This window comes from Nesoenas mayeri, assembly GCF_963082525.1.
Source record: "Nesoenas mayeri genome assembly, chromosome: 8".
NCBI lineage: Eukaryota > Metazoa > Chordata > Aves > Columbiformes > Columbidae > Nesoenas > Nesoenas mayeri.
The window spans coordinates 20,348,116-20,370,475 of record NC_137554.1 but is presented as its reverse complement, the minus strand read 5'-3'; the positions used below and the strand labels follow the sequence as shown (position 1 = coordinate 20,370,475).

The 22,360-nt window shown below is 39.8% G+C and overlaps 1 protein-coding gene across 3 annotated transcripts in view; it reads left to right on the top strand.

Moving 5' to 3' along the window:
- PRRC2C (proline rich coiled-coil 2C) overlaps positions 1 to 22,360 on the top strand; it is a 70,400-nt gene that overhangs the window by 40,296 nt on the left and 7,744 nt on the right. For 2 of the 3 annotated variants that reach the window (XM_080348873.1, XM_080348874.1), the window contains 13 exons: positions 533 to 687; positions 1,133 to 1,487; positions 1,977 to 2,062; positions 3,015 to 3,203; positions 5,907 to 6,158; positions 10,146 to 10,235; positions 11,926 to 12,027; positions 16,131 to 16,335; positions 17,251 to 17,454; positions 18,145 to 18,257; positions 18,850 to 18,986; positions 20,984 to 21,218; positions 21,673 to 21,795. In XM_080348873.1, coding sequence (XP_080204999.1) covers positions 533 to 687; positions 1,133 to 1,487; positions 1,977 to 2,062; positions 3,015 to 3,203; positions 5,907 to 6,158; positions 10,146 to 10,235; positions 11,926 to 12,027; positions 16,131 to 16,335; positions 17,251 to 17,454; positions 18,145 to 18,257; positions 18,850 to 18,986; positions 20,984 to 21,218; positions 21,673 to 21,795 — 2,246 coding nt within the window. The remainder of the gene's footprint in view (positions 1 to 532; positions 688 to 1,132; positions 1,488 to 1,976; positions 2,063 to 3,014; positions 3,204 to 5,906; positions 6,159 to 10,145; positions 10,236 to 11,925; positions 12,028 to 16,130; positions 16,336 to 17,250; positions 17,455 to 18,144; positions 18,258 to 18,849; positions 18,987 to 20,983; positions 21,219 to 21,672; positions 21,796 to 22,360) is intronic. The other variant, XM_080348875.1, reaches the window with a different exon arrangement.

Genomic DNA, 22,360 nt, shown 5'->3' with positions numbered 1-22,360 from the left:
GTTGGAAAACTTAGAAAAGAGGAAAGGTGATTGTTTTTTAAAAAACACCAGAATAATTGTGTACTTGAGGGGCGCTACCTTTTTTGTATCTAATTAACAATGTGTGCGCCTCTAAAAGGTGGCAAATCTCATTGTGGTTTTATGAATAGATAAGAACAGTCTTGTTCTATCACGTAATCTTAACTCTGTCATTCAGACAGCTTTCCACTACACACTAATAGTTTGCTTAACCTTCATAAGCAAAGGTGGATCACTGATAAGCTTACAGCTGATATTCAGGAATGCTGTTCATTATTATGTTTTAGTTCTTATTTCCTGGAGAGTCTGGTACAAGAACTTCCAGTTTTTCAGTTCTTAAAGATTAATTCCTTGTCTCCAAACTCAACAGGAAAGAACTTGTCAAGCAGAAGCTTACCTTTAATCAGGGCCACCATTTGTGTGGGGGGAGAAATTGCTTTCACTCTAAAGCAGATTTTGGCTTGGTGCACTGCATCTGAAGCTGTTAAAACAGCAGCATTTCATTTTTCTATAGGTGTTGTGATCATTGATGATCACCCTGAAGTGACAGTAGTTGAAGACTCCCAATCTAACTTGAATGATGATGGTTTCACAGAAGTGGTGTCTAAGAAGCAACAAAAACGCTTGCAAGATGAAGAGCGCAGAAAGAAGGAAGAACAAACAGTGCAGGTACAGACCAACATTTATAATAGAAACAAGTTCCTTGCAGTACTGAGAATGTTGTGAAGTGTGTAGTATCTTCATTCCCAAGAAGCCTATATTTTCACCTAATAACTAGATAGCTGTATTAATATTAAGTTGTTCAGACTTAGTAAATGAAATTCATTTTAACTTAGTCATCTTAGAATTCCATACATCCTGATTGGGCATTGTCAGGCAGGTGGAACTGGCAGACTGGAAACACCATTTTTCATACTGTGATATTTGTACTATTGCTTTTATATCAGCTAATTCCAAGAGGGAAATGGATGAGAAATATATCATTGTTCCTGTAGTTAAATACCCCTAATGAAAACTGCTTTAAGACTGGCTTCACCAATTTGGGTTTTGCTGCTACACATTGTACAACTGGTTGTTCATACAATCAGCTGTAATAATTGACTTCTGTTTACAGGTTTGGACCAAAAAAGGATCAAGCGAAAAAAATCGAGGTCAGAATTCCAAGCTCCCACCCAGATTTGCCAAAAAGCAGCAACAGGCAGCAGCTGCAGCTGCACAGCAAGCTCAGGCTCAGGCACAAGCTCAGGCTCAAGCTCAGGCACAGCCTCCGTGTACAGCGCAGACTCCAGGTCAGCCACAAGCAGCCCCTGTTCAGACACAAACCCAAGCTGCAGGAGGGACAACCGGCACGGAATACACGGTGTCAGGCAAAGTTCTGCAGAACACCCAGGCTCACAACGGTCTAGGAACTGAATTATGGGAAAACAAGGTGCCTCCTACAGCAGTTCTAAATGACATCTCCAAAAAATGTAAGTGGTGTCTTCTGGTTTTGGGGTGGGGAGCAAGTATTGTAGTTAGAGAATGCTGATTGCCAGCTCACTGTTGGTGTCTTATTTGAACCTGCAAATGAATTTTGCATAGGGAACAGAGAGTGGCATTCCCGAGTGCAGTGCTGTAACCTACAAATACCTCTGGAAAGAGATTTCTGCAGTATGATATTATTCAGTATTTTACATTGTTGTCATGTTCTTCATTCACTTTGAATGAGCAGCTGTTATTTCCTTCAGGAATCTCTGTTCTGTTGGGCTTGGTCATGTTTCCAAACGTGATGACTGCCCCACTTGAAAGCAGACAAATAGGTAGCATGTTGTTAACTGCTGAATAGGTTGACAGTTTCTTAACCAAACCTCATTTAATCAAGACTTCCATAATTTTAATTCTCAGTGTACTGATAACTTTAGTCAAATGCATTTAGCAACATGAGGTTTTTTAATAAACTCTCGTTTCTTAATTACCAGTGGGACCCATCAGCCCACCTCAGCCACCTTCAGTCAGTGCTTGGAACAAGCCTTTGACATCTTTTGGTTCAGCTACATCTCCAGAGGTAAGAATGGTGGGAAGAAGAGTAGTTGTATGTGAAGCTTACCTAAACTGTATCACATTGGGATTGTGTACAGTTTATCCATTTATTCAGGCATGCACATACTTAAACATGTGTAGAATTCCATGAAGTTAAGAGATAGAACAGGAACACAGGATACAGGCTAGTGCTTTTATGATTGCAGCGTGGAAAAACTACTCTCTTAATAAAATGTTAGCCCTTCACAGATTCTATAGATAGCTGTCACTCAGTACATTTTTTTAAGTAAAAATATTGCCTAGTTAGCATCTGTACGGTTCAGTAATGTAGGCAGAAGCAGGATATCTCCAAGGAACTAAGTGGTTTTTGTGTACCTTCTTAAATCAGAGATAATAAAAGCAGTAGATGCTGTCTGATTGTATTAGCTCAGCTTATCCTATGTAATTTGCATAGCCCTAAATTTTACATTTAAACTCCTGTGGTTTTGTTTTCTTGGGCTTTTCTGATCTTTATTGTTTCAAACTGTAAGAATATGACGTAACTTTCTCAAGAGACCGTTTTAACTGCATAACGAGATCTGGAAATAGTTTTTAATTTCTTATTGGTCTTGATTTGAATATTAATTTTTGAAATTTCAGGAAAATGTTGTGAACTTGAATCTGAATATTTTTATATTACATTTGTCTCTCTCCTCCTTCTCCACCAGTTAATCATCTTGATCTTGTTTACATATTTCTCTAGTGTTTTTTTCCTTAATCTTGAGCTTGTATAAACAATAGGGACTTGAGGAGGAGGAAGTGTACATGCATAGATTGTTTACTCTTGCAAATCTGTTGCAGTTATAAATAATGCTTTTGCTGGCAGAAGGTGAAAGTACCCTTTTAGTGGTTTTCAATCAAGCATTTTTTGTATTCTTTTCTGAACCAGTGACATTGTACTAATTTTGAAATCTGTTAAATGTTTACCTTTTAACTAGGGGACAAAGCCTGGGCAAGAAGGTGGAGTTGATCTTGGTATAGAAACTATTCAGTTTGGAGCCCCAGCTTCCAGTGGCAGTGACAATGAAGTTGGCCCCGTACTTTCTGAGAAGTCCACTGACAAGCTGCCAGAACCAAAAGAGCAAAGACAGAAGCAGCCTCGGGCTGGACCCATCAAAGCACAAAAGGTAAAAGGTCATATCGTCAGTACAGACTTTTAAACTTAAAGTTCAGCCAAAAAGAGATCACAACTGAATTCTCATTCAGTTAGGACTACGCCTATAAAAATTGTGTTCCCCTTGTATAGTTCCTAAAACAATCAACAAGTTGATTCTTGCAGAGAAGATGAGGGGATTCAGTTCAGGAAGCAAGTGTAGGAGAGCAGTGGCCCAGCCCAGCAGGGTTGATCCATTGCTTCTGTGTTTGGAACAGACGGGGCTCGAGCAGGGATGGGATTATAGTTTGCAATAGATTTGGGAGACTATGGATGTGATGGAGTGTTTTATTTTTGTTTTCTAGTTTTGGGGTTTTGGTTTTTCTCTTGAGTTTACTTTGCTCAGGCTTTGAGAGCTGTTTTGAAGCAGACATTCTGTATCTGCCCTGGCTCTATTTCCAGTTCCAGTATTTCTTCCTGCCACCGTGCCTGCCTTGTTCTCATTTAAATGATGGTGCCCTGCTTAGGTTTGTAGCCAGATTACCAAAACAAGTAATACATTAAGTTGCAGGAAAATAAGTGTTTTGAGGAAAAGAAGGAACATTAGAGCCACTGGTCTGAAGTCGCAAATTCAAATGCACAGATGTCTGGATAATTATTTGTAACTAATCTAGGAAGACTGGATAGGTAATCCAAGTTATCTCAATTTTAAAAAGGTGTTTCACTTGTCCTCTGGAGATTTAGGAGCCCCATTCAGTCATCATCCTCTTGTATTTACATTGTTACCACTCATAAAGAGTAATACGTTCTATTGTTATTTAGATTGCACTTAGTGATATTTCACATTAATGAAATCAACTTTCTTGTTATTTCCAGCTCCAATGCATACTTCTCTGTGCATTGCTAGCACTCATCACCAGCTTCTTACTCCCAGAAAGAGATGGTTATAGCAGATAAACTTGGCTGGTTATTATAGAACTAGCTGTTTCAGTCTCTCTTGATGTCTGAGATTTGGCAGCGCTTCTAATGTAATTAAAGCCCTTTTGTCTTTTTAGAAGACTGGGTGTTTTTTTGTGTTCGTTGTGTTTGGTTCTCAAAAAAAAAGCTGGAATCTGAAAGTGTGGTCCTACATAGAATTAATTTAACTTCTGCTATATGAGGCGCTCAGTGAATATGCTGCAGTTCATGTTTTTTATTGTAAAATATAAAAACCATACAGCAGAAAAATACACAGTAGTTAATATTGGTGGTGAATTGTAATAGCCCAGCACATTCAAAACCTGTATCTCAGGAATACTAGCATCATGCCTAAAACTGCCCCCATAAATCACTTAAAGATGCTGAACTTCACAAAGTTAAATATATTGAGAGTCTGCTTTACACTGTGTAGAAAGTTCCTTTTTTCTGCTTGGTTATGGCTATCAAGACTCCTTTATATTTTGTTGAAAGACAAATGTGTGACTAAACAGTAAATTCATTGCAATTGAAGGTTTTTTGTGCCCTCTTCTGAATATGAGGGCTGTAATCCTTTAACTGTCTTGATGACAAAAAAAAAAAATGCCAACAAACCAACAGTTCCTACACACCCACCACCCCCATGGTGATGATGTTTTTTATGAAGCCTAAATAGAAACTTATGGTCAGGATTGGAGGTTGGTATTGTCGTACTAATATGGGCAATGTCAGAGGACCATACTTGGAATAAAGCGATTTACCTTTCCAAGTGTGACCTTAGAGTGGCTGGAGGAATTTCTGCCTCTCTAAATTGTTAGAACAAAAAAATATTGGAGGTGAGGTGGGTTTGATGTTCCTGACTGCTGCATTGCAGAGCTCAGGCATCTGCTTCCACTGTTGTTTTCTTCCTTCCCTCTGAAAGCCAGTCTCTGTGGCCTCTCGAGGGTACCAGATACCTCTGGGAAACGCCATCCTCTCCAAAGCCCACAAGCGCTGTATTGTAGAGAGTCTTCATCTACTCCTGAAACAGCTGGTTTGTATTTATAGAGGCAATACCAGCAGCTTCTGCCTTTCTACTGTGAAAGCCTAAGGAATAGGATTTTAAGGACTCCCTTTAAGGAACTTTTATGCTGCTCTGCAGTGAAAGGAGCTGAGTTGTCTCAGACAGAAAGGATATGTCTGTTTAAACAGCAGAGCATTCGGGTTCCCTGAGGGTCTTCAGTCTGCTTTAATTCAGCTACACAAAAAGGAACTACTGAATTGCAGCAGTTATTCCAGCCATGCTGTCTGCAATATAAGGCAATGAGTGCCCACTGGTGTTTCGGGTTTTTTTTCTGGATATCCCCTTAGTGCTCAGTTCCTAGGGAAAAATGCTGCCAACATCCACACACTGACATATCTTCAAATGAAGGTAGAGTCTTCTGTTCTAGTTTCCTGGGGCCCTGTGAAATCCTGGTTCTCTGAAAATTAACCTGTTTGTGTGCTTTTCTTGTAAGGAGGGTCAAGCTGGCTTTCTTCCATAGGTTTTAACTAGATTTAGTTGAATTCTACCACTTTACTTAGAACATCTATTACTTGAAAACGGTGGTTTAGATTTCTAATGTTTAAAATGAATGCATTTAATGTACATACTGCTAACTTAGTCTCAAATGATTTATCTGTTAGAAAATGCTTACCCTTCAGGATTGGTAGATTTAAACAAAATTATTTTAAGCATGTTAGAGTATTCTTGTGGGATAAGACATGGGGGGAAGACATAACTGACAAGTTAACACTAACTTAGCTTCCAGACTTGAGTCCGGTAGAGAACAAAGAGTATAAACCTGGTCCTATTGGGAAAGAGCGTTCTTTAAAGAACAGGAAGGTGAAGGATGCCCAACAGGGAGAGCCTGAGGCACAAGAGAAGCCATCTCCCACCTCTGTCAGAAGTCCAGAACCTGTCACTACAAAGGAAACCAAAGCAGCAAGTGAACTGAGCACGGAAATAGGAACGATGATATCTGTGTCAGCTCCAGAGTTTGGAACAAACACAAAGGTAAGAAAATATTAACAAATTACTGAGCACTGTGTGTAAAAATACAATCACAATGATGTAATTGGCACTTGGTTGTCTGCTGGTTGTAGTTACCTGGACACTAGAGCCCACTAAATTAACAGATATGAAACATATTGCTACTGCTTGAATTAAACAGTTCTCCAGAAGTGGTATGGAGACATGCTGTTTGTCATAACCCTGTACAGGGATCAGCTTGGAAGGTTTTAAACTTTTTTGCTGCCTTATGAATGTGAAAACTCTGTCCTGAGCCTTACTGTGGAGTGGCACTGGAGCCTGGTGTAGGCAGATTCTGCAAGCTCAAATATATGTGAAATATTCAAGATGAGTGGTTTTCAGCAGAGAACTGGAGTGAAGTAGTGTGCACAATCATTGTTTGAGTGTGTGGATGAGCTGCAGCTGTGAATTAAGTGCTGTTCTGTGAAAAAAATAAATCTCTGTAGTAGGAATATGCTAAAGCATTGGGCACGGAAAGAGTCTGTACGTCAGCTCCTGTTAGCTTGGATATTGTCAAGATAGCCCTGGCAGAACTCCTTCAGGGTGCTGAGGACTCATAGCTGTCTGTGTGGAACTCTGCTGACTTCTCTGTAGCTGCTCAACAGTGAGATGGTGACTTGCTGTCAGGATTCGTTGTTCTACAGCTCAGTTCTTGGCTGTGGTACATTGATAGCACTGGTTGAAAAACATCCACAGAGGTGCTTTCCTTTTGGCCTGGGGACCATATTTTATATTTAATTCTCTGCAAGTTGAACCAACAATGTGCATATTTATTGGGTAAGCTTCATGTAGATTTTGCAGGAATAAACTTGCCTTGCTACTTTTTAAAGTGTCTTTTAAAATGGCTTCAAATACTGCTCCAACCCTGGAGTTCACATACTGTATCACAACTGCTTTCTTCTTGGTTTTGTACTCTTTCCATTGCTCATTAGAGAGGGGAAGAACTGATGACAACCTTCAGTCTATTTGTTTGAATGTCAGATGTTCAAGTTTTAGCAAACCTCAATGATTTCTATTTTGACACTCTAACATCCTTCTCAGAGACTACTACTCAACTTTCAGGAAAGCACACTTTCTTTAGTGTGTTTGGCGATTTAAGTGTTTGTGAAAGTCAAGCCAGCTGTCCTTTAGAAGCAGGTGGTTTGTAAGAGTACCCCATCCATCCAAAACAAACATCTTAGTAAGAGCATGTTTTACCTTAGAAACTGTGCAAATCAACTCATATTGGTGAGAAATTTAAGTTCAGAACATAAGCATGTTGCTCTGAAGCAATTGCAGATGTTTCTCTTGGGTTTTGCAGTATTTTTGGAGTAAAGACTATCTTGTGTTATAAGTCTCTGAATGGTGTAAGACATCTTACAGTTTGCTTTTCCCCACCCTGCCATCTCTAAAGTTTTGAAGCTTTCAGATCACAGGGACGATCAGTACCTGGTTGTGGACATGGCACTGAAACATTTGCACAGATAGTTGATAACAGCTACGTGTTACAGAGATTATGTCTGAAACAACACAGGCTGTACTTGTGAATAGTTTTTCAGTATCTGACAAGCTCCCTCATTTGAGTGATTTACATAAATCAGTAATGAATTGAACAGCTAATTAACACCACATATACCGTGATCCTTCATAGCAAGGTCAGCTCTGAGGTCTGCTGGGTCCTTTTGTTCATAAAGTCACTTTAGGTTTTGTGATCTCTTCTTTTTGGCAAAGTAGGTAGTTATAAAAAGTTCACCTGTTCTTCAGGTATAAATTACTTGTAGGTAACTCCAAAAAGCATGTGCAGGTTTTTGCTCTTGCTATTATTACTCTTACTCTTTTATAATAATCAGTTGCTTTTTTCAATGAAGTAGTTGTACAGGAGGATCACTTTAATTGAATTATAAAAGCTTGCGATGGTAAGCCATATCTAATGGAGATTCCTAGGCTTAATGTACCAGTAAATGAAGGGTTGTGGTTAACCTACCATTTATGGAATGGTTGTCTTATGGCTAAAACATTTTCTTACCTGCATGTTCAGCATGTAACTCATCCTTGTTCAGCATTTCACAAATACTTCTAAGGGTGCCAGACCTGATATGATGGTTTGTTATTAATTCTAGTGAAAAGCATTTTTGTGCTGTTAAGTTTCTGAAGTGAGAAAACTAGCAATTTAAGTGCTGAGACTCTGTAAAATTTGCATCGAAACCTTGAAGGAATTTTAGTAACGTTATTTTAAAAGTTTTCTCTTTCTTATGCAGTAATGCATGTTTAAAAAAAAAAAGAAAAGCCACTTATTACTTTGTTAGAAGGACCTTGTGATTAAACCTGCCTCCTGTGCTTGCTTTGTTCTACCCAAACTAAGGTTACCCGTTACAATCAAATACAAATATGCAACTTGGTAGTTTGGGTTGTGGGAAACATTCTATATCTCATATTTCACCAGTTTAATAGGCAAATGAAATAACTAAATGGAAAAAAACAGATCTCTTTGCTTCATAAATACAAAAATAAGTCTGTGCACATCGTGTTCTCTCTCACCCCATTATGGCTTAGCTTGCTGTGCTAGGCTTGAAAAACTTGATTTTGAAGCAATAAGGTCATCCTTTTAAGGAAGATTCTTTGTTATCTGGCGGTATCTTGATGCTTTAATTGCTCTTTTAGGAGACATTGCCGTAGGCTTCAGGAGTAAATTGAGTGTACACTTTTTAATAGCTTATCGTACTGGCTGGATGCAAGTAGACAAACATGTGGTTTGTGCTTTCAAAATGATTATGTGTTGGCAAGTCCAGCACTCATCGACAATTCTGCTGCTAATTTGTGTTTCAGTTCCTTGGCGTTTGGCTCTGTAAAAATGACAGCATTTTTTTGGCTTCAGACATGTAAAACTGAGGAGTCTGCAGTGCTTGCTAGAGAATTAATCTTGGCTAATCCAGGGTCACACTGTTTACCTAACAGAGTCTCTGGGTCAGGTTCTGATAACACCTGTTTGCCTGTACAGAATATGCTCAGTAGATAGCCAGTGACAAGAACTGAAAAAACTTGTTTAACGTGGCTTCACAGAAATACTTGGTGCCATTTTCATTCGTTGTAGGTCATTCTCTAGAGAGCTAACAGTGTTCACAATGATCCGCTTTAATCAGGCAGTTTGTACCTACAACTGCAGAAGTCCCTGGCTACAGCTGGGTCCATGGGACCTTGTTCATTGAGTGCATTAAGGTCCACTTAACTGTGATAAATAAGCTTCAAGGAAAGCTTCTGGGTAGACTGGAAACTTCAGCTTTTTTCTTCCTCGAAATCACTGCCCAGTGCAGAAATCTGGAGGTAGACTTCACCATCCAAAGAAATGGAGTCCTGTGGCTTTCAGAAACAAGACTTAAAGGAAAGAAAATTGTTTTGCAAATTGCAGCCATCACTGTGTGTTCCTTTTAATCTGGGGCGAGGGGGCTTGCTTGTCATATGTTTACCCAAGAAATTTCTGTATTTATTTAAAGCTACAGAAAGCTTTCAGCTAATAGATTTTACTTTTTAGATAGGGTGAAAGTGCCTACAGGTGGCTAAAGCATCTTGGGTGACAAATGCTAATTGTTCCTGCTCTGGCAGGGGGGTTGGACTAGATGATCTTTTGAGGACCCTTCCAATCCCTAACATTCTGTAGTTCTGTGGTTACACCACCACAGTTCATTATGTCTGGTGCCCAGGCAGTACATTGCTCTATATATTCTTGCTTTACGTACTGTATTTTGACTTGTCTCCAGCTGTACATAGTGAGGTCATGAGACAAGCTGTAATGTCCCAAGAATTCTTCTAACCTCAGTACAATTCAACAATTAGGATTGCTGGACATGTCTTCTAAGAAAAAACTAAAATTGGTGTGACATTCTAATCTTCTGTTGCTTGGTGAGCTCCTCCTGTAGAAAGGCTGACATCTGTCCAAGAAATTTAAATCTAATTTAGGTAAGGGAGATATTTTAATGGAATTATTTTTCTTCACAGGAGTCTGTAACAGACTACACTACACCTTCTTCTCATCCTAATACAGTGGCTACTAGCAGTACAAAAATGGAGGAGACTTTGGTGACGAACGTAAGTCTATTGCAGTGATCGTCTTGGCTTTGAAGACAAGAAAGTATTTTCACACTTCTTTAAAGCACAAAATAGTGCCTTAAGTAAGCAAGTCACTGGAGTTTCTTTCACGTTAACTAGCTCTGCATTATCCAGTAATCATACTCTGAATGACACTTGATCTGTTCTGGAATTCTTCAGGTATTTTCTTGGCTTTTGAACAACCACAATGAGCTAAAGAGCACAGAAAGTGGAGATGTGTGTAAGGACAATTGTCAAGAAGCCAAGATGGGCACAGTGAGGGTGTGCGTGCTCAGCAGCAGTTGAGGCTTGAACCTGGTACCAGCAGCAAAGCTCTGCAGGGGGATTTGCAGAATGGCTTTTACAGACGAAGCAATTTTGAACTGTAGCCTGAAATCACAGCAACTCTACATAAAGAGAGCAGCTGAATGGTTTCTGAAAGCAACCAGCAGGCTTTCTGTTGTTCAGGTGCTACGGAGATAAGATATTTGCAGTCCTTGTAAAGTTGATGATCCTGACTGTGTGAGCATGGTGGAACGATTGAGAGGAGCAGCTGGCTTGTGACTTACAGTGAAATCAAGTTTACCTTGAGTGTGCTGGCATGTCAGGGAACTTGGATCTTGTGGATTTTGTTGTTTGAGTAGCAGACATAGAATTAGCTCAGAGTTGAGTCACTTGTTGTATGGGGGAGGAAAGAATCATACAGATTTTTATGAAGCTGCCTTGTGAATTCCATCTAAGTGCTTTTCAGCTTACTGCAGCATCCTTTAATGCAGTTTTGAAGCAATATTTGTTGAATTTACTCTTCTGATGGATTTTGTGGCGGTGTTGTGGTTTGTGCGTTTGGTGGTTAGTGTTGAAGACTGAATTCTTCAGTGTTAATGGTGTTAATGTATGCTCCCCTGTGGTGTGTTGGAGTTGGATTTCCAACATAGGGGCTCCTAGCTGAAAAGGAACTGTGCTATTACCTGCTTCAAAGCTTCAGTTATCTGTGTCTTTCAGAGAAGCATCATCTCATCCAGTTGAAGTCATTTAGCTCTGCTCTGAATGGAGAAAGGAATAGAAGTAATCGACTGGCCACTGCAGTATTTTTGTTACATTTAATTTAAAACTTCCAGGAAATCCAGCAGTGTTTTCTTAAGCAAAGGTAGCAATAGCATTGTGTCAAGTTTCTTTCCTGAAGTTTCACCTTTTTCATAGTTGAAAGAGAAGGTAACTGATTGGAGGGCAAATCTGTTCTGGTTTGTTTCATGGTCCTGTGACTTTGGAGGTTTACAGCTTCCTCTTTCCAGAAACTGCATCTCAGACCTCAAGGTCATGAAGCCCCCCATGTGTACTCTATTGGTACAAAAGGGGACAAACTTGGCTTGGGAAGAATTTTTGCATATCACTAAACTGAAATGGTACTTTAAAGTAAATCCCAAAACAGAAAATTGGTATTTGTTAATGCAGAAGACATGGACATTTTAGAACCTTAGTCTTCAGCCTCTTAGAAATGAAAAGCATCTCAGCAACTGCTGGATGACCTTTCCCCACCTACCAGATTTTCACCTTATTTTATCAAAATCTCCCTGCCAAACGCTCAAGCCTTGAAGAAATTGTAGCTCACTTAATAAAGCTTGAGCTTTGCTTTTCTGGGGCTTTTGTAGTAGACATAGTTAGAATGTGATGTGTGTTGCCTGCCTTTCAGGTGCCCCTGCCCCACACCCTTCCCCTCCCTAGGAGGGAGACTCTACAACAGAGCTCCAGCCTAACTCCAGTTTCTCCCGCTACCGTCGACCTCACCCTCAAGGTATGTACCACATCCCTCTAAGGGTCGTTTTCTTGCATGCAGGGGAAAAAGTTAATGGAGAACTTGCTGGTGAACCTTTTTTTTAGAGCCTTCCTTTGTTTCCTCTGCTGAACTGCTTTCGCATATAAACGGATGGCTGAAACACAAGACTCTATCAAAGAATGCATTTAAATTATAAATCTCTAACCCCGTTTTGCATTAACACTTGGCATCTCAACCAATCTTGGCTCCCACTGCCCTGAAACAAAAATCTTAGCATTTTAGCATTGTACCATAGTGTTCATGACAAACTATAAGACTCTGAGGGTTTTTTGAGAGTTAAGCTTAAAGTAAGGTGCCTGGGCTGTTATTAAAGGCTGTAAGGAGTCACTTCATTTCTTCTTAGCTATAAGATTTTGGTGCAGTGATAATGTGGTTTTGAGTTGGATGGCTAAAGTTCTAAATAATGAAAAGTAGGTGGTGTGTTGATGTCTATGAGGGGCAGTTTGATCAGCTAGTCAGAGCGCGTTTTGTTGTGTTAAAAATGTTCTGTTGTTTTCTGCTCTTCAGTGTAGAGCAAGTGTGTAGAGTATTTTAGAATGGTGTTTTCCCGTTTTGTTGGATTTTGGACTGTGTGCATTGTATAACTCACTAACATAGAGTTGGACTCTAGCTTTTTCTAGTTTCTTTAGAAGTTTTTGGTCTTTTTTTTTTCGGTGTTGTTTGAGATCTGCTTTGTGATTGTGACTGCAGGAGAGAACCAGTGGAAATATTGTTGCTGCTGCTAGTATACAGGGAGAGTGATGTTTGAACTTTCAGTTTCTCTAAATTTTTAAAAGAGGAAATTAAACTAGGGATCGAATGCAGAAACTAACACTTTGGAGAAACTTGCTTGTCAATCCCAGTGAGGTCTGCATCTCACTGCTGTGGTTTGACAGCTGCTTACTCGTGTTCTCTACAGATGACAATTAATGATCTCTTGTTGAATCTTTGCTTTTCTTTTGTTAATGCTTTATTTTCTGAAAAAAATGTAACATCACTTTGAAACAATAGACCAAAAATGGGGAGAGGGCTGGAGAGGGACAAGTAATTTAACAAAAATCTGGTTTTCTGTGGCATTCTTGTGTAATAAAATACCATAATCTGACTTTCTGGTGCCTAAAAGCATTTTTCGAAAATAGCAGTCTCTTAACTGTTTAGCAGCTGGATATCTGGTTCACATGTAACACAGGTAGGAATGTTACTATAGCATGATGCTGCAAAGAATGTGACACCACTCAGTTCCAAAGCAAATTGCAGTGTTTGTGTCATTCATCCTGCTGTTCCGGTGTCAGTGATTTGAGTGCTTTCTCAGTGGATGATAGGTCTTGGATGTGTGCTAACAAAATATGTCGAAGATCCGTGTTTTGAGGCTGTTTTGAAGAACACTTTGACCAAAATCTGAATTGAAAGGCATTTGGAAACAGCTTTGTCTCTAATTTCTCTATTCTAGCCACTGGAGCTCTACCTCCTTTTTGCAAATGCTGAAGGCAACAAGATTCTCCTGAGGCATGCACTGAGATTATCACTTTCACAACAGGCCTTCTGGTTCAAACAGAGCAGAGCTGCTCTTTGTCATCCTCTTCAATATAATCCTTGCTTCTTTTAAAAGATACTTTTGGAGCAGCAGAGAGGAAAGCATTTCCTTAAAGAACAAAATCTCCAGGCTCTGCCTCCATAAAGAAATAATCCTTGCCCCTCCACTTTCCTTCATCCTCTGTGACAGAAAGCTGTTTGTGAGGAGAGTCAGCAGGGCAGCTGAGCCACAATTGCTCTCGCTACTTGGCATCATTCTGCCAGGGTGTGTAGGTATAAGATGCTCTTATAGGAAGGCTTGTTGAGATCTCCTTGGAGTAACTTGCTAAAGACACTTTTACTAAAGCAGACATCCTCTTAAGGACTTAGCTGGTAGGTAAGGAACTGAGTAAAAGAAAGTCAAAGCAATCTGAAACTGAGCTGATTGGACCTTTTCCATGTTCTGAGGTTCCATCAAAAATGCCTTTGTAGGCATCTGGTCCAGAATCTGACACATTTCCCCTTTTTTTCCTGATCACTTAAACTTTGTCTTACTTAAGGATATGCACACTGGTATTTTGCCTCCTGTGAAGTTTTTGGGTAACATGTACTGGACCATTATTGCGATGCGAAGGTCCAAATGTGTCACCAGTGAAGAGAAGCCTCGAGCAACCATGATCTCCAACTTGTGCTCTTCTTTTCCCATAACTAAACAAGCAGTAAAATTACAGCACTTTCCCCAGCTTCAATTTTGAGCCTCTTACTCCTTCAGGTCCGGTCTGTAGATGGTGCTGTGTAGGCACTCCTGGAGTACCAGTTGCTTTTGCCTCTTTTTTTCTGGCTTCAGAAGTCAGAGGTTGTTAAGGAGCTGTCTAAAAGCAAAGCTGCTAGGATTCTGTTTTATGCCTTTTATTGCAAATTGGAAAATAGAAGACAAAATACAATATGTAAACTCAAGCTTTTGCTATTGGTAGTTTCTCTAGAACATCAAGAATCTCTTTGAACATAGAACTTATACACCTTCTGTATTCAGACATTCACAGGTGGTACTTCACTTTCTCCTAATACCAATGCAGAACAAGACCATTACCCTGTCTTACCAGAGCCTGTGGTGTTCAGAAAGGAGACTGTAGTCTTACCTGTATTCCACCTTAAGCAAAATCCTTTCCAGCAGATTAGTAATAAATTTTATAGTTTGCCCTGTCTGCCAAAATCGGAACAATTTGGAGGAGAATGTTGTGGTGGAGAAACTGAGAATGATTGCTGGAGGAGATGGTCTCAAAAATGAAAATACGTGACTTACCTCCAAACAGCTTAATGTGTAACAAAGGTTTCCTCCTTCCCTTTTGCTCCATTGAGTAATACAGATCTCCACTTTCTGTGTGGATGTGTATTGATCACCTGTTACTCACTTCTTTCAATATTGCTTTGCTTTTTTGATCACTTCTGAAGCATCTAGACAAATAAACTTAAGTCATGTTTAGTCTGTCCGGACTGTGCCTAACTCATGTAAAACAGAGTAGGTTGAAGGTATGACTTTCAGAGACTGCAAGTTGAGTTAGGGGGCAGTGAGGTCAGATTTGTTGGTGAGCATGTATTTGCCCCTTTACATACACTGTTATAGACAGCACCTGGCTTTGAGAAGCTTACAGTCTGCAGGTGAGCGATTTCAGCCTGTGGCATCCAGCTCTCCTAGCAGAATCTTTTGTTTGAGCTGAGGACAGCTGAAGGATGTAGAGAAGTCCACAGGCTGTGTTTGAACCTTTAAATTAGTGAGTGTAGTCTGAATATTATTTCCTTTTCAGTTGTCCCTCAAAAATGTCACAACTCAGATGTGGTATTGCGTGTCTAATGTAGCAATAATTAGGTCATTATTGGCTGCAGTAAAACAATAGTTCTTTCCACTTTAAGTGGAAAATAACTGTGTATACAATATTTAAATTGAAGTTTCATCTTTCTTGCTGTGCAAGACTTAAACTTCTAATTGTTATAGAAATAGAGAGCATGAAGCATTTTTAGTGTTAATGTAAAGCAGTGTGCACAAGCTGTGCCAGCTCGTGATTGTTTCTTGAACAGCAGTTGCTTTGGAAATCTAAACTTGACTACTCTCATGTTTACTGAAGTGCACATTAGGTATTTTTGGTGGTCAAAGTGAATGATTTATCAAGTAAGCAAGGGGCTGTTCCATGTAAATGGCCCAAGTAACTTGTAAGTAAACGACTTAATGAAAATATTTAGAGGGTTTTTTACCTTTCTTTTTGCTCACTGTGTCTTTTGCTCTTCATGTCAAACAAAACCAAGCCAAATTAGTGTGAGTGAATCCTCTTTTGAGCATTGAATGTTAAGATGATGAACTGTGCACGTGTGCAGCTGGAACAGATAAGAAGCCGCAATTTAAGGCTGTATGCTTTTTGCATGAACAGAGTTGCACGATTATGGTGACTTTTAAAAGAGAGGCTCGCATGAAGCCTGAATTGCCTTTTGAACTAAAAAAAACTGTTAAAAGAGGAAGACTCTTTGACTAGTTGAAACTTCCTAATAGATGAGGGAATTTGTTTTCTTTTAAATAGATGGAGTCTGCACGCAAAGCATGGGAGAATTCCCCAAACATGGGGGAGAAGAGTTCACCAGTGACCTCGGCAGCATCTCCCATCACTGGTGGCAGTAGCAGCAGCAGCAACGCTGGGCCAAGCAGTGGTACTTACAGCTCTTTCTCTAGTGCTTCAATGCCTCCTATTCCTGTGGCCTCAGTTACACCAACAACTTCACTATCAGGTACCGGATGTCAAGGTTGTATGATCCTGTTGAATTGTTCCTTGGTTATGTTTTTCAAGAGGCCAAATTCCCTTTGGAATTATGTTTAACACAAAGTTAACAGAAGTTTTATGCTAGTATGAAATGTCAGATCTAGACAGCAGCTTCCCAAATACCTTTTAATTAACAAGGAGTTACTTTGCCTGTTTCACTTCATTCAGCTGAAAATAAGATGACATCTCTGCCTGTGCTACTTACATGGACTCGGAAGAGGAGGTAAACTTCTGTTGGTTGCCTTATTGGTTTCATTTTGTTCAGCTGAATGAAGGGAAGCAAGTAGATTTTGGAGCAAATGATAATTCTGATATCTAATTGCAGTCTTTCTTTGGTTTGTGGCCTTTCTTTTGGAGTCAGAGCATTGTTACCAAAAGCCCTTCGCAGTAAGCAGAGCAAATATCCAGCTGCTCTTCACAAACAGTGCTGGTTTCCCCCTTGATTCTTTGTAGCAAGCAAAAGGTGCTATATCTGGTTATATCTTCGGACCTTGGAATATTAGAATGCATGCCCAAATCTCAGCTGAAGTGTTTGAAAAAAGCCTTTTTTTGACACTCTGCTGTCAACCGTGAGACTCACAACCACTGTACATTGCAATATTTTGTTGCATAACTAACCAAGATGTCTACTTCAGTATTTTTATATGCTCCTATACTTGAGAAGGGAGACGTATTATGGTTGCAGCACTTCCTATAGTGAACTTAACAGAATTGTCCTCTCTGTCCATCTTACAGTGATAGAAACAGCTGCATCAGGTGTCAGTGCTCTTCACCAGTTGTGGCTGTGCTTGCATAGCTGTCCCAAAGCTTTGACCACTGAAAGATGAGGCCTTGCAATATCTTTAGCTGGTTTATGATGTATCAGTTGCTTCTCTCCTTCTAGGAGCTGGAACATACACAACCTCTTCACTGAGTACGAAGACTGCAAGCACCTCAGACCCTCCTAATATATGTAAAGTGAAGCCACAGCAGTTGCAGACCAGCAGCCTGGCTTCTGCGAGTCACTTTTCCCAGCTGAGCTGCATGCCATCCCTCATTGCCCAGCAGCAGCAAAGTCCCCAGGTCTATGTGTCTCAGTCTGCAGCAGGTAATAGTGTTTGTGGCCGAGAAGCCATGCATGTGCTTTTTATGGAGTTCTGAAGCTGAAGAGTGGAATTCAGTTCTGATTTTATCTGCAGTAAAGAGAGAATGATGGAGAACATTCTTTAAGCAAATACTCACAAATTGTGTCTTACTCTAAATATGAATGTTTCTATGAGTGTCAAGATAATACTGTTGTTAGCTTGTTGAAGAAAGTAAATTTGAATCTCTTGATGTACCATTTTTCTGTTGCAGACTTTTAGATCACTGTTTAAGACCTAGAATGACCAAGTCTTGAATTCTTTCTTAAAGTGTTACAATAGTTTAGAATCATGGCATTTTTTTAAAGAAAACCTTACACATAGTTAACTTAAATTACATTACAGTATAGTATGTTCTTCCCCACCCTTCACCAAAACTCCTGTTTTAGCCAGAATCTCTTGGTCATCCCCCAAGAATTGCATGGGACTGAAGATGTGTATGCAAGCCTGATAGATTCTGGGGTGAATTGGAAATAATACCAAAGCTGGTTAGGCACCTGCCTCTTTAGTTCTGTTTCTTTCCCAGTCTCTCTGGTAGCTGTGACACTGACAAGTACTGAGGGTGTCTGCATCTCTAACTCTTGATTAAAACCTTTCTAGCAAGGAGTTTTTTGGAATCAGATACTAATTGTATTGCTCTTCCTGAGGTACTGCAGCTCAAATCCCAGCATTTTATATGGATACAAGTCATCTGTTCAATACCCAACATGCACGTTTGGCACCACCCTCTCTGGCCCAGCAGCAAGGCTTTCAACCAGGGCTTTCTCAGGTATTTGGGGATTTCTTTTTTCTTTGCTTTTTTTTTTTTTTTTTTTTTTTTTTTCCCCCTCCCTGTCCATATTGCCTTTAAAGTTCTACTGCTGAGCTAATGGAGGCAGAGGAGAGTAGGACTCTGCAAAAATGAGCTCATGCCTGCCATTGCCATTTTATTCTGGTGCATGCAGGTGGTGTTTGATCTCTGCTGTTCCTGAGAATGAAAGCATTTGTCATGAAAGCAGAGATAATAAGCTTTCACTCACAAATATACTTTATGTAAAAGTACTTATTCACAGGAATTTTCTATGTGGCCATGTTAGTGCAGGCTTATTCAACTTTTGTAACACAAAATTATATGCCATCTTGTGCAGTTGTTTTGTACACAAATCTAAATGATACATTCAGCTTCTGCTGGCTATTTGCAAGGAAAAGTGTAATATTTAACTAGAAAGATGTTTTCTGAATGGGAGCAAGTGTGCAGCCTTGGGATTTGACATTCTTTGTTTACTTTTTATAATGTTATACAAATCCTGGCACACATTTAACCATAGCTTTTCTCTGTGACCTGTGTCCTTGAATATTTAATGGTTTCTTTTTTTACGCAGCCTGCTTCAGTTCAGCAGATCCCCATCCCCATCTATGCACCTCTGCAAGGACAGCATCAAGCTCAGCTGAGTTTAGGAGCAGCACCAGCTGTTTCACAAGCCCAGGAGTTGTTTAACTCCTCTTTACAACCCTATAGGTAGGTAGTGTATGCAGATTTCTTTGGGTTTTTTTAAGCGGTAGAAATTACAGAACTTGCTTAATTGCTGACTTGTGTTCTGTTCTCTATAGCTGCCTCATCTTTCTGTCTTCCCCAAAATCTCTTTTGTCTGGATTGTCTGGCTGGTCTGCCTGCACAGATGTAGTTGTGAAATCATGGGTTCAAAAATCCTGCATAATACTTATCTCTCTAGGAAATGAGGCTAAAAAACTGAAAACATCAGTCTTTCATATGAAGAGAAAAGCAAAAGAGGAGTCTGTCCCTTTCATTCAGTGATTTGTATTTATTTTCTAATCGGGCCAACATTGGAGCCTTTGAAAAACTTCGAAATCCTAATTTGAACCCCATAGGTGGTAGAAACTTGATTTCAAATGCATAGGGGACAGCAAGGTACATTTTAGAATAAATGTTTTTTGTTTGCTCTAAAACATAATAGGCAGACCGATATCTCTCAAATGGCATTGATAGCCAAATTTCCACTCTAAGCCTTTCCAAAGTTTTCTTGCAGTTCCTCTCAAAACTCATTCAACAATGGTATAATTCTGACCAATTTTGTTAGTTTGAGAAAGATTCTTTGGAAATTTAATTAACAGGTTTTGCGTGTGCTGTAGAAAAACCTGCTCGTTGCATTGTAGAAGGCTGAAGCCAAAGAAGGTTTAATTGACTACATGTGTATCCTGACTTTGTTCATGGCTGACTTTGTTGGACCAAATATTGCTTGTCTTGCTACAGCTGACAAAAATTGTTGTGAACAGTGGGCTAGTTGGAGAAACACAATCAGTCTGGCATGCAGTCCAGATTAAATAAATGCTACTGGCTGATCTGGTTGCGCACAAACCCAGTATTAATGGAGTTTTGGGTTGCACTGTTTATGAGTCCAAATACTTTTCCCACATCTTTAAAGGTGCAGAGGAGGATAAGATTTGAGATGTACAGGTTGCTGGTTAAAACAAAACAAACAAAAACAACAACAAAAAGCTTCTGAAAATGTTTTTGGCTACATTGAAGACAGTCCTCTGCAAACATTCTGGAAGAGTTTCTCTAGTGCTCGAAGTGCAACTATAAGAATGTTTTGTATTTAAGAAAAGGTACAGAACAAAATTAACCCAAGTGTTTTGGCCGGCAAGCACATGGCCACTATGCTAACAGATTAGCAGGACTAGTGCTATGCTGGTACATACCACCTAAGTGATAGAGTGAAAAGTGTTTTACATCAAAAACACTCTCCTCTGAGCTGAGGAGCTTTGAGAAAGGCATTTATTTAAACACTCTTGATTCTTCAGTCCAAAGGTGGCTATTCATTGGGCTCTGAATGGAAACATTTGGATGAATAAGTGTGACGGACTGAAACAACCCGTTGGTGGTGCATCGCTGTACTGTTCTTGTCTGTTAAACAGACTGCAACTTCCCTGTGCTAGTGACAATGGAATTTAATATCTAGTTAAAATTAAAGGTGGTGGTGTGTGTCTGTGTTGCTGTTTTGAAGCCAAAAAATTCATTTGGAAGCTTCGGTTGTCAGCATCTAGTGATTTAACCTGTAAGTATTCAGAATTGGACTATGGAGATCTGTGAACTCAAGGGAACAAAGCAGTTTACTTTAGGACTAGGTGGAACTACTCACATGTGGTACTTTACCACCGTTCTGCCTTATAGCACAGGAACTGAGAACCAATAGCTTTGGTATATTACAGGTAAGTTACGCAAAAACTACTATGGCTTGCACATCTGCATAGCTAAGAGTGCTTAAAGATTTAAATAAAAAGCCTAGTCATTTTTTCTTGTGACCTTAAGTAGCATCTGTTATTTTATAGTGTGCAGAGTCACTATAAACATCTACCTTTCTCATGTGAAAATCTGTTCAATAGAGCTAAGGGTTCTAATTCTGTTTGAGGAATATAACCCATGTTCTTAATTTTTGGTGGCTCGTTGTTGAGTTCTGTCTGCATTTTTATGTATAATGCTTCAATCTCTTGTAGATCCCAGCAAGCTTTTATGCAAAGCGGTTTGTCTCAGCCGTCACCAGTAGTTCTGTCTGGTACAGCCTTACACAACTTCCCAGCGGTGCAACACCAGGAGCTTGCAAAGGCACAGTCAAGCCTGGCTTTTCAACAGACTTCTAATACACAACCTATCCCTATCTTATACGAACATCAGCTTGGTCAAGCTTCAGGACTGGGAGGCTCTCAGCTTATCGATACACACATTCTTCAGGTAGGAAGTGCTCCAAAATGCAAAACTTAATGGTTTGATACAGCCAATGCAGTGATAATTCGAGTACTGCTCAAGCTTGGGATAAGCCCACCTCTGTCATAATTGTGTGATAGTCAAGGTGGCAGGAAACTTAAGACTCTTGGAAGAGAATGCTCTTTTAATTTCATAAAGGTACATTAGCATAATCTCTGAGGAATGTTCCCCAAACTACAGGGCTCCTTGCCCTTCTATTGCTAATTGGAACTTCAGGTTTAATTTCTGTTATGATAGGTGATACACAGCTATTCTGCCACTTGCAAATGAGAGCTTTATCACCACCTGAAACCTTCAGATTGTCAGCTTACTATGCTGTGATTTCTACTGTACAGGTTGAAATACAGAATAAGGTGCCATGCTGTCTCTGAACTGCTCTCTGAAGTGTTCTTAATATAATGGTGTCTTTTGCTCTTCGTAGGCCAGAGCTACACTCACCCAGGCTTCAAATCTGTATTCGGGACAAGTTCAACAGCCTGGCCAGAGCAATTTCTACAACACTGCACAGTCTCCCAGCGCTCTCCAGCAGGTAAACTATGGCATGGTAAATTTCCTAAATTGTATACTACTTAAAAGCATGTTGTCGGTGATGTTTTTTGTGGGGTGGGCATGGAGATGGGGGCTGAAATAATCCTTAATTCTTCTAAAATGCAAGAATTGAAAATTGATAGCAAAAGATAGCTACTGCAGCAGCACTGAAAAACTGAATTGCTGAGAAGTTGAATGGCCTACAAGTTCATGCTGATCACTTGTCTCTGGCATCCTTCTCTTCCTTCTCCAGTGACAGGCAAAGATTTAGTTGGAACAGTGATGCTGTTAATTGATTGCAGCATATGCAGCCTTTGTGGGGGCAGCTATGGGTTAGCGATGGTGGAGAGAGGAACAAACTCCAGGTGGTTAGTGTAGCCATAATTCTTAACACCAAGTCTCATGGAAATGAAACGTCGGAGCTGCTACATGTATCAACAATTTCAAATATGTATAAAACAAATGAGAAGTCAGCAGATAGGTGATCATATAGACAAACAGTACAACCAAGTCAGTAACCTGTGTCTGGTGGTATGTAAAATAACTCCAGCAGTTTTAAGTCTTCTGAATTCTTTTGTGAA